Source organism: Ascidia mentula, chromosome 6 (assembly GCF_947561715.1).
Source record: "Ascidia mentula chromosome 6, kaAscMent1.1, whole genome shotgun sequence".
Taxonomy (NCBI): Eukaryota; Metazoa; Chordata; class Ascidiacea; order Phlebobranchia; family Ascidiidae; genus Ascidia; species Ascidia mentula.
In genome coordinates, this window is record NC_138571.1 from 6,709,955 (window position 1) to 6,721,781 (window position 11,827).

The 11,827-nt window shown below is 38.0% G+C and overlaps 2 protein-coding genes across 2 annotated transcripts; one reads left to right on the forward strand and one right to left on the reverse strand.

The window, feature by feature from the left end:
* Positions 1-6,589: 6,589 nt before the first annotated feature.
* Positions 6,590-9,031, forward strand: LOC145906674 (uncharacterized). The gene is made up of 3 exons (XM_082994123.1): positions 6,590-6,719; positions 8,400-8,544; positions 8,614-9,031. The coding sequence occupies exons 1-3, from the start codon at positions 6,617-6,619 to the stop codon at positions 8,717-8,719; spliced, it is 354 nt and encodes a 117-aa protein (XP_082850249.1). The 5' UTR covers positions 6,590-6,616; the 3' UTR covers positions 8,720-9,031.
* A 663-nt stretch (positions 9,032-9,694) lies between these two features.
* On the reverse strand, positions 9,695-11,508 carry LOC145907051 (uncharacterized). Its single transcript, XM_082994490.1, has 4 exons — positions 11,472-11,508; positions 10,906-11,087; positions 10,607-10,698; positions 9,695-9,857 (listed from the first exon to the last, which is right to left on the reverse strand). The coding sequence occupies exons 1-4, from the start codon at positions 11,506-11,508 to the stop codon at positions 9,695-9,697; spliced, it is 474 nt and encodes a 157-aa protein (XP_082850616.1).
* Positions 11,509-11,827: the final 319 nt, after the last annotated feature.

Genomic DNA, 11,827 nt, shown 5'->3' on the forward strand with positions numbered 1-11,827 from the left:
ACCATAAATCTATGGTCATTGAAAACACCAATTTAACGACAAACACAGGTAAAGAATACAAACTAACGCAACACCTAACCTGTGCAAGTTATGGCATTTACGTTGCAACGTGCCAAATCTGTCATGAGCAGTACGTTGGTCAGACCAAAAATAATTCTCAAAACGATGGACGCAACATAGGTCAGATTGGAATATGACAACATGCAAAACGGGGAGTACCGACAAGACGGCCCTGCGCCACCATTACTTAAGCGCACACCCCTCGTCAAGTCAACACCAGCCCATTGAAAGCTGTTTTGCAGTGACATTTGTTGAACAACCGATGGTCAACAGGCTGGATGTTTGCGAAGCCAAATGGTTAAACCTTACGCAGGCCTCAATAAACATTCAAAAAATGATCATTCCCAGAATTCGGTGAATAATATCTTGTTGATGGTTTATTGATGTGTCCCACGGTTGCAACGTATTTCTGTTCATTGGTTTTTGTCATCGCCCTTTCTACGTTCTCATGTGTTGTGTTTACGGCGTACGTTCGTGCTGCAGGTGGTGTTGCGTTGCGTGTCACGTCATTCGGCTTATCTTTGCGCCTCTGAATGAAGTCTGAACGCCTTCCATTGCAGTGTGGTGCATAGGGACGGCAGCAGTACAGGGTTTCTTGCTTTTTAACTTTAGTAGTTTTATTATATTTTATTTTAATTTATTTTATTCTTGGATTTATTTACCGTATAGCTTTCTGTGTTTATTTGCAAATTCGAATTTGCAGAAACTGAGGATGCCAGTTCAGGCGAAATCGATTTTTTACTAATAAATCAGCTGACTCAATTCGAAACTTCTGCTGGTTTCATTGAATTCTGATTGCTACGTTTTTCATTAGTTTGTAAAGCAAACCAAACCGACAATGGCTTGTGCTGTATTTGAGACAGTGTATGCGCGATAACATTCTGTTCACTGATTACAAATTACCGTAGTGGTTTTTTCTGTGTCTAGTACCATTTTTTTAAATATTTGTTTTAATATCCTAATTGAGAGATTTTAATTGGATTTTCGGCGGCAACACATTTAGTAAATAACAATACCTACTTATGCACATTCTTTATCCACAAAAATTTTGTCTGAAAATGAAACACAATTTGAATGATGGATGTCTTTTACGCGTGTAAACATTACCAGCATAAACATTATTGGATCAAGGGTCTGCAAATCATGCCGTTGCCTGCACTTGACGACAGGAAATGGTTAATTTGTCGTTGAGGCCTAAGGTCTATTTTGACCTCATCACGGAGTATGAAAAAAGCTTACCGTTCGCCATGAGAGCTTGTGTCGTTAAGCAAATACATGATATCTGTGGAACATTTTAGCCGATAAGGTGCAATTACAAAACGTAACGCCTTAATCGAAGCTACGAAATCTTGGTTTGTTGAATAAACACGCAAACATTGTTCAAGCAAAGGCATTCCTTTTAGATGTTACACACAGAGCAAGCACAAAAAATGTTAGACAGAAAAATATTAAAATAATGCCACCCAACGGTACACGAATCACAAATGCACACTCTTATACGTTGTGTACAACAAACAAAACAAAAGGTTTATAAAAGATCAGTATATAGGTCGGGTGCCTTAAACGATTTCCACAATCGTCATCTGTCTGCATGGAATTTATCACTACGCTACCTAGCGGTTTCCGTCAGAGGGAAATATCATCAAACAAAACGTGTTTTTTTTCAAATATGACAGTGTTAACAACAGTATGGGTCAGTCTTTTAATTCTCGAAAATCAACACATTTTATCATTTAAACGGTGTTGGAAGATACGCCATTAGAACGTTGATGTTCGACAACTTCGGATTGTAATTGGTCCTGGTTCCGGCGACAACATTTTCGCTTTAGTGCTGATGAATATAAAAGAGGATTGAGGGCGCTGTTAAGAGCCATTATACCAACAGTTAACTTTGATAACGTGGCCAATGCATCATGGTTCCACCTTTTTAAGCGCAATCGTGGTGAGACGAGAAAGGCAAGAGCGACCAAAGAGATCGGAATCCAACAAAGGAAGTCGGTTAAAATGATGAAGAAGATGCGTCTGTACATCCTCCTATTCTCCCTATCCCGTTGACTCTCCTTCAAAGATCCACCGATGTATTTGCGCAGGTTTGAAACGATGTTGGTTGAACACCAGTTGGTGTCGGATGTAGTTCGTCTACATATGATCAGATACGACACCAGCATGTAAACGAACGCCATTACGTTGAAAAGAAGAACAAACAAAGTCAAGGAGAACCCGGCTTCGTTAATATCTCTGAAGAAAAACCTCATGCTGCAAGCAGGCAAAACGTTATAGTACCCCACACGCACATGCCTGCTGTGAGAAAAGTGTATAACCCTCTTTTGCAAATGATCAGCAATCCAATCGTTGGCCAATGAACCAGAGCAACTTAATCGTAATTCGTTTTTTTCTGTTTCAAGCAATCGAAGTGTGTCCCAGACACTAACGTTGTAGCAATGTTGGTTTCTCGTAAAAGTGAATTTGTTTTCGTACATTAAAGGCAACAGCGCTACTATCAACCAAAACACCCAGCTTAGAGTCATTGCAATGACAAATGAGCGCACGAGATACTCTCTGAAAGGCCACAAGGCGGTTAACAGCCGAAAAGTAGTGATGATCCCCAGAATGGTCACTGATACCTGACTGGAAATAAAGTTGAGAATTGCTATTGCAGTGCATGCGGGATTTGCAAAATGCCAAGGTATTTCTGACGTTTTGTCTCTAACAGCGGAATGAATTACAGCTAATGACAATAAGTATACGCCCATCAATAAGTCAGCCATGCCGAGATTTAGCAGAAGAATGTTATGAATCTTCTCCACATTTGATCGCAAATTGTAACCTTGTTTAAAAACCTTAATGCCATGAACAACCATATAAAGGTTTCCAAAAATGGCTACAAAAGAAAGAAACCAAGCCAAGGTGGTTATTAGAAAATTATCAGAAGTGCAGTTCAGCAAATCTGTATGCAAGGTTGTACAGGAATTATTCATCGAATTGTCCAGATACTTGTCACCTGCCTCTTCAACTATGTTCATTCTGTATTGCAGCCTGGTTTCGTTGTAATTCATTTCACTTCTGTCAACTGCAACATTTTTTTGGAAAGTACAAATAACTCCATAGCACATTTTTTTTGTGTTTATGATTTTACAAATGTTGTAGACCCAAAAATGATTTTGTATAATTGACGCTGGGAAACAAAACAAAATAATTTAAAATGCGGAATTTTTTGTACAAAAACTAAACACCAGGCGAAACTCAAGAAAATAGCGAGCTTATGTCAAATTAATGCTCTGTCGACAAAAGAAACTATATATTTACCGCTTTGTTTGCATTCACACATTTTGTCCTGATGAAGGTCGATTGCATGACGACTGAAACGTCGACCAAACAAATTTCCACAAATATTATATCTAATAGCGTTAGCAGCAAGTTATAATAACCAGCTTGTACAGATATAATCTTGTATAAATCATGTATCACCTCCCTTAACGTAATGATTCAATAAATCTGTCCCACTGAGGTGAGGACTTCCAATACTGACACCAACGCACAAATATGAATTTAGGAATCAATTTACTGTTTGCGATTTTGCTTCCACCGCATTTCAACGTCAAACGAAGGAACATCATAACCTCCACATGACAAATGCGCGGACGAAAAACACAATTAACAGTCTCAACAACAGGAAGTTTGAACCAAAATCGTCCAAAATATTGTCATGCATGCCTGGCAAGATTTGATTTGTTCGTGGTAATTTTATTAAACCTGACATATGTCGTTTATCTTTCGTCCAAAAAAACACGGAGAAGGGCATGATGTGGCCACAGGTAGCGATCACGTGACGCGGTTCATTGTATGAAATACGAGGTATTAAAATAGATCTCAACCTGCATGTAAACGAGGGATGTGCTCGACCCAATCCGAAACAGTCACACAAATATTCGCAATATAAACTACAAATACTAAAATGCAAATATGCTGTTAAAGCAAAAATACAATCAGTGCGAGTGATTTGTACGACCTACATAAATTATGACATCATTAACTATACAGATTTAGCCAAGTCTTATCTGTCGAAATTCTTGCTAAATCCGCATGTACTGTGCTTATTAGCTGCAGTATAAAGCCCGTTTTTTTATACCTTGTAATAAAAGAAAATATACGCACATGGCACATAAACACGCCAATCGTATCACTTACTAGCACAACACAAGCAGTGGCTGTAAATTTATATCTGTAAATTAAAGATTTGCAGGTTAGGGTTAACCCAAATTGAAGTTTAATAAATTTTTTGAAGAGAATAATTTTGAACTTGACAGTCCAGTAATTTTTGCTTTGCCAAGCGATGTCTAAAACCAAAATATTTTAAACGACTGAACCCATTAAATATTCGGCCCCTACGAATTGTAGAGTGCCGGGTGTGTGCATGCATGCGGTTTTGTTTAATGGCTCACAAGACGACTTTAATTTTTAATATATGTGATGTACATGATTTGGCTGATACCCGAGCCGGTATAGCAGTATTGCCAAACAGCCACATGGCCATAGTGCGATCCACCTTGGCTTGTCTCGTTGTTTGGTACCTAGTCGAGCATCCAACATATTAACGTTGACCAAAACGTACCGTGAAAAGTTGACCGAAACTGCCGTTGGCCGAAAATTTCCACAAAGTGGAAATCTCTGTGCCTGTTAGTTTTAAAGCTTGTCCAGTCTTTCGTCAGACCAAACAGGTCAAAAAATGTGTGTTACTGTCTCTGGTTGTTAGTTATTTTGGTACGTATGAGAAGCAAAGGGTAGTCGCAGACTATATAGCGAAGTTCTACTGCTCAGACAAATTCAAACAATTGTGAACTGTTTGAAATTCACAAGTTATCTTTAAAATTAGTGTATTTCCGTATCTGCAACTTTGAAGTTAAAATATTTATCATTGATTTTTTCCAATTCCAGCGTTGTTGGTGTGGGTTCATCTGGTCGGGTAAGCAAGAATAAGGGTTATGTTTTTTTTCAATCAGTTGAAGATTGCCAAACGGGTGAGACGGCTATTTTTGCATATAAATGTACAAATTTATTGCGATAATAATTATGCAATCCTAAATATTTCAATCCAAATTTTAGAACTGTGATGCCTAAAAACAAAACATGTACCTACAAGTCTCGGTCCAACCTGTCTGAATAAAGTGACCGATCCAGTTAGCTGCAATGCCTTGGCTGCGTATAGACAGTAAACCTGGTGTAAACGACGATAGTGTGATCGCCAGGTAAGGACGTTAGCTACGCAGCATGGCCATCCCGCTTGTCATGCACTTCATGAATAACCCACCTTATGACTCATGGTTTTATAACATTATGCAATTATTTGCAAAGTTTTCCACCTATTTCATGCAAGAAGTGGCGCTGGAAAAAGGTTGATTTTAAGAAGAAAAACCTTAATATTGTTCATGGTGATATTTCAAAGTTAATGCACGTTGTGTTTATCGTTTTCTTATCTCGAAACTCCATCGTTTTGTATTCGGATTACCATCCGCTTGTGGTCCAGGATATCAACAACAGTTTGGCAGGCGCGTTTTACGTCACGCGAAGCAAAAATTTCCTTGGCGCTTTTTTCCTCAGGCTTTTATTGATTTTCGATCGACCACGCTTTACGTAAGTTCCAGGCGCCACCCGTATGCAATCCATGGAAAACATATCGATCAGAGCGTTTGTAGCTGGGTTTGGTGGTAGAATAGTTTTCCAAACGGTAGGCAACAGCTGGATAACTAAAACAATAGGTGATGAATGTGTAATCGAATTTGTTAGAGCAGTGCTTACTACCATCAGCTGGTCGCGAAATTCTTTCAGGCGGTGCTGTGACCATGTCACCATACGAATAGATTACTTGTGAAGTATACAGAACGTATCTTTTTTTAATAACACAGGCAGGGCAAAGTTGGTCACTGTGGAAGAGATATGTGTACATAAAAAGCAAATCGCATAGTGGTAAACATTTTGTTGCATATTTCTTGCATAACAAATACCGATAAAAGTGGTCGCGAGCCGAACAAGGTTGGCAACCACTGTATAAGAGGTTCCCAAAATGTCAAATGCATGGATTTTGGCACACGTTTAGCTGTAACCGTACCAGCACTCATTACGTAGTCTAGAACGAGTACATACAACGCGGGAACGTATACACGGCAACGAGGTAGGTCGACGCCTCCAGTTAAAACGACAAGACAGAAGATATGCCACTCGACCACTACGTTACTCCACCAAGGCAGTGATAGCCAGTGATTTGTTTGCTTAGTCAGCTTGGCGAATCTAAGTAGGCCAAGATGTGAGACATTCGTAATTGTTATGGCAATACGAAGGGCCAAGAGTTAAATGCAGCAAATACAGTTGGGCTAAGGAATGTTGTGACAGGTGATTGACTGGCTACTTCAGGACAGCTTCCAACTAACAGTTTCCATGTTATAACACTGTCTGGAAAGGTTGTACAAACCAACGCCGCATGTTAAATAATTTAGGTTTTCTGTCATCTTGATACACGTTTAGGTATCTTTTTGCAAAGGTTCAACTAAGGTATAAAATAATGGCAAACAGAAAAAACGGACTATCTGAGACTTTGAAAAGCCTTTGGCCAGCAGGTGTGATTGTACTGCTGGTTACCATGACATTCATCCTATTGTATCCTGGTAAGTTCATGGGTCGTTACACAATCTAAAAGCCGTCAAAAACATTGAATTCATGCAGGCCAATATCGTAGGTTATAGAAAGCATTTTGTAGCGAAGGGAAAACGACAAGCTCGCACAATCTTCAAGATAGACATGCGATTGCTAGAGGAAGTTCGCTTCAAACATGCTTGTTACCGCCGCCATTAGCACATTATCGTCACTTTTTGATCGGACTTGTTTTTTCATTCTAAGACTATTGCGGCTTTAAGCGTTCGCCTACGCAACAGTTATACAGTATTGTTCAACCGCCCGTGACGTCATGCGACGCAACCTTGGTTTAACCTTCCTTTAAAGTGGCAAATTAAGGGGCAGCGGGACCGATTTGGCTGTGGGCTATATACAATTATGTGGAGACATATAGGCCACCAGTCCCCATGAGATATCCGTGCTGGCATGTTAAATGTAATGCCCCTCAGATAGGGTTTGACAACGTATAAATATCCAGGAGCATGTACAGCCTACCTATAATCATCTTGAAAATGCATGTCAATAGTGCGTTATAACGTGTGTCTTGCTCTCCAATCTATCGGTATATGGTGTGAATAACGCTTTGCCACTGAACCCGTAAAATATGGAGGAAACACATTTGTGTCGTAATAGTTACAACATATTGACCTCGCTGTTAAAAGCGATATTAGCCAACCCTTAAATTGTCTGTATTAAACCTCATCTTAATCCTTTCTCGGGATTTTTGCATGAAAGCAATATTGTTGGCATCTAGAATCCGTACTGTATGTACATTTTTTCACATGCATTACACGTTTGTTGGTGTATAGCAGTTATTTCCAACCTTTTTGTGGTCACGTACCGCTGGGAGGAAATTCAATCTCGACGCATACCACCTATAGTTGAGTGTTACAAAGTAACCTCGGGAATGAAGTATTAAACATTTTGGGATCACTTACGGTTTTTTAAATTCGAACTATATTCGCAAATTACGGAAAGGTGCTCGCGTCCCACCTGGAATGCCGTCGCCTACCACTAGTGGTACGCATACCACCGGTTGGGAAACACTGCATGGCGTATAGAAAAAGCCAGTCTTACTAAATTACTTTAACGTTGCAATAAAACTTCCTACACTGTTGTTTAAGACAGGACTGGGCCACGTAGGTCCGAATGCCTCTCGATCAACTTTTAATATTTTATTAAACATGTGACTTTCGTTGACTTGCCTAGTACCTTGTTACTCCCTGGTGTGGATATTATTTCTGTCACAAGAAGCTCACCACAGATATTGCCAAGTTCGAAACGTTGTATCAAAATGAATAATTTTATGCTCATAAATTACCTTACATAATAACAGACGAAACGTTGAGAAACGTCGATAAAAATAAAGTTTGCCATGCAGAAAATCAGTATTTAGTAAAACAATATGCCTGACAGCGTCAGTAACAATTCCCCTTACATAAACCTGTAAACAAATGGTAAAAAATGGAGTCATACATTCCCATACATGTTTTTAAGAGTTCTTTTACGTCATACATTTAACGTTATGCAAAAAAACATTAGGCGCCATGCATACATGCTGTATGTAGGTTATTTACCTGTCAGGTACGAGTTTATCTTATTTGCAGGCAAACAGCATTTTCTGAAGATTTACTATCTTAGCAATAATACAGTTTATTCTTTGTGCATTTAAGGAATGGACGCCATTTTAGCTCGCTACGATCGCTACAGTTACGAGCAGTACATAAAGGACGCTTTGGCTTGTGCGGATAACTACACGTCGACTATCATGAAGATGGGTGGTTCTTCGACCAGCAATTTTTCAACTACTATCTGTAGGTATGTGAATCGCATAATTTCCTTGTCTTAAGTGTTCACCATGTTACTTGATAATCAAAATCTTTTTAGTGCCTGGTACAAACAAGTGGAGTGCAGAAAGCAGGCGGCCATCAGAATAAAACTTGATTTCATCGCCGATCAGCTGGTTAAGGACACATTTTGCAATTTGGTATAACTGTTGCAAGCTATTTTCTATCTGGGCAGTGATGGGCGTTTTTTGTATTATCACACTCAACAAACTGGTTTAACCATTCTTTAACTGGTTGTGGTTGATCGGAACCAAACTGAAATAGTGTCGAACTTGTCGAAACTTTTTTGTGCGAACGTTTAAGCACTGGCAACAACAGCGCCGGCCGCATATACAATAACGAGTTCTGAGGTGACAGAATGACATTATGACGAAACTAATCTACATTACTGGTTGTGTGTTTCAAGTGATTTAATGAGTGCCATTATCTCCTGAGATGTACAATAAAATGTTTTGTCTGCAGGTTGCAAAGTGTAGTAACAATTCGACTGTATCCAGTATCAACTTTACTGCTTGAATTAAAGTGAAATGAAAAAATGTGTTACTTATTTGTATTGCTGCCATATAAGGTAAAGGCCTAATTTGATCAGCACTATAGGCCTGACCATCTGGCTTATTGTTGGACTCATTAACGAGTGGCCAAGCGTTACTGTTTTGTTCTACATTACCCACAGCCACAGGTGTGTCTGACCAAAGGCTTGTACACAGCACAAAACGTTGACACTCCGCTAGCGAAATTAAATATGCCACAATAACGTTGTTAGTCAGGCCGAGCTTTTCGGGTCGGTTCTGCTTATTTAGGTTCATAATAAAAAAATCGGAATGTGCTTGTGATGAAGTCAGTCACGTTTCCCATCTTACGGACTTTTACTTCACTGCAACTGCTTAACAAAATTTATTTTACGCTCTGTCACATTTGCGTGGTAAGTTTACTTTCAAACATAATTCTGGGTTAAAAAAATTTTCGTGTTGCGGCTTTATTTGTTTTACCCGATTACAAGGCTAATTGAAATTGGATACACGCAACATGCCTTTGTGCAGTTTATTCAAAATAAACCAAAACATTCTCCGAGAGCCATCGTGTAGAAAATTAATTTACATAATTTATAGACACGAATAATGTCAAATCCTGGCAATTTCATCAAACAGGCGTTGTGACAATTTTGACTTGTAGTGGTTCAGCTTAATTCTCATTTTCTGCTGCCGCCATCTAGCGATAAAATCAGCATCCGAATTTTTCTTGCTGATATCTCCACTGTTGGTTTCCGCTTGTTCGTCCATTGAGCTGCGACAAATTTGCATTTTTGTTGTTGAAATGTGAACAAAATTTGTGATATATATTCTCCAGATCATTAAAGTGTGTTCAAGGACGACCACGAAAATACAGAATAACAAAACTTTCTTTACAATTTCTGAAGAAATGCGAAAATTTTAAAGTAAATTACAAAAATAATCCATAATATTTTTTTAATATCGCTAGGAAATTATAGGTTAACAAACTACATGTTGTATACGAATTTGAACGGTACCAACAGCAGCAAATTGAAATGCGGATAGCCTGAATAATACATTTGTCAAATTGATGTGCTATAGTTTTTGCATGTTGGAACCTATCTCTACCGTTAAAAATGGATTAGTGACTTAATCCATGTTATTGGGTTTTAAAATAAGTTTTTCTCTTTTTGGGCTCCGCGCTCCTTTGCAGATTATGATGCGTCTCCAGGGTTATTTGATATCAGTCCCAATCTACAAACGTTGTGTATCAAAAAAATGCGGCCTTAAACACGACACCTAAAGTGTCGCAAGACGTTTTTATTTATTGATGAGGGTGTTCGCTTTCGTCAATTGACGTTATTTCGACACCAATGGATTTGGTTAAATTATCCGAGTGAAACAAACAACAAAATCTGTTTTATAAGTTTTTCAGGGAAGCTTAAATTGAAATTTTTTTCTAAGAAATTAGTTATTTGCGCAGTTGCGCACAACATTTTACAAAGTATTGAAACTTTCCTTCGTGGCAACACAAACTTTTACCTCAATAAAACCTTCAACATTTTTTCCATCAAAATGTCTTTCACATGATTCGTTGCAGGTGGGGGACTTGTGGAGTTTTCCCAAAGCGTCAGCTAAACAACAAAGTTATGTAGTTTTTATAAAAAGTTTTTTTTGTGTTAGAAGTAAACAAAACCAGTGGAACACAATTTTCAAAGACGTCTAGTATTGTATTATGTAATGTTTAAATGCAAATGTATATGATACCCTACAGTAACACTGCACATTATACAAGATTTATTCAACGACCATTTTTTCTGTCACTGTAGTTTCTTTTTTACCAAGTCTTGCAGTTGGCTATAGATATTATCGTTTGAACCATCCTTCCACGTTTCATTGACAGGAACCGATTTCGCTCTTGTTGCAAATAAAAGAGCGAGGAATATTTGGATGTTCACTAGAAGGCGTTTTGCAGTCATTCCAATATCAAAAAAGTGCAGCAAGTTCAGATAAAACTTAATAGCTAAACAAACACGTTTGAAAACATATAAGAAAAGGTAAAATGAGGAATAGGTAAAACAATTAAAGTTATTTAAAACAACCACGACACAAACTTTACCATTTTAAACTAAAATTGTATTAGTTCAGTCACTGACTCATTGGCTAAGTAGAATATGCACAACAGCAACAAACGAATTTAAAGGATCTCAAACTATACAATTTTCCCTTTTCGTACAACCGCAGTATTGGAGTGCACGATTTGATACGCTCTAACTAACTGCGATTATGAACAATTTATCAATCCTGGCAGAATGTTGAATCTCTTTTCCTTCGGAGAAACTTTATCTGTTTTTGTTTGTACTTTAGGAGTAAATCCCTACGACTCGAAATCGCGGCATTTTCTTACAGGTGCAAGTGTAATGCGATATCTTAATCCCTACCATTATTCCCGTGAGGATCAATAGCAAAAAAAACACGCATAAAAAATAAATGAGAATTCAAGTTTGTGTGGAATAATTTGCGCAAGTTTACTTTACAGTTTACTGTGAGTGACATTTGAAATTACGTTCTCACCTCAAGTTACTGACGCCTTTATCAATCAAATAGTTAAAATTTCATCATTTTAAGACGGTTATATATGATTAGTACTTAAAAAATACTAAGAAACATTAACATTAAATTACTTTTAAATGAACCATACAACGTCCTATATCAAAATTAATTACAAAATCACTACCAAAAAATAATTTTCAAAATCGAATA

Bases quoted from the DNA above. Each gene is read 5' to 3' on its own strand.
- LOC145906674 (XM_082994123.1), top strand. From the start codon at position 6,617: ATGGCAAACAGAAAAAACGGACTATCTGAGACTTTGAAAAGCCTTTGG. The intron at 6,720-8,399 runs GTAAGTTCATGG...TGTGCATTTAAG, and splicing joins ATTCATCCTATTGTATCCTG to GAATGGACGCCATTTTAGCT. The intron at 8,545-8,613 runs GTATGTGAATCG...AAATCTTTTTAG, and splicing joins TTTTCAACTACTATCTGTAG to TGCCTGGTACAAACAAGTGG.
- LOC145907051 (XM_082994490.1), bottom strand. From the start codon at position 11,508: ATGGTAGGGATTAAGATATCGCATTACACTTGCACCT. The intron at 11,088-11,471 runs GTAAGAAAATGC...GTGTTTGTTTAG, and splicing joins ATCGCATTACACTTGCACCT to CTATTAAGTTTTATCTGAAC. The intron at 10,699-10,905 runs GTAAAAAAGAAA...TTTGTTGTTTAG, and splicing joins ATAGCCAACTGCAAGACTTG to CTGACGCTTTGGGAAAACTC.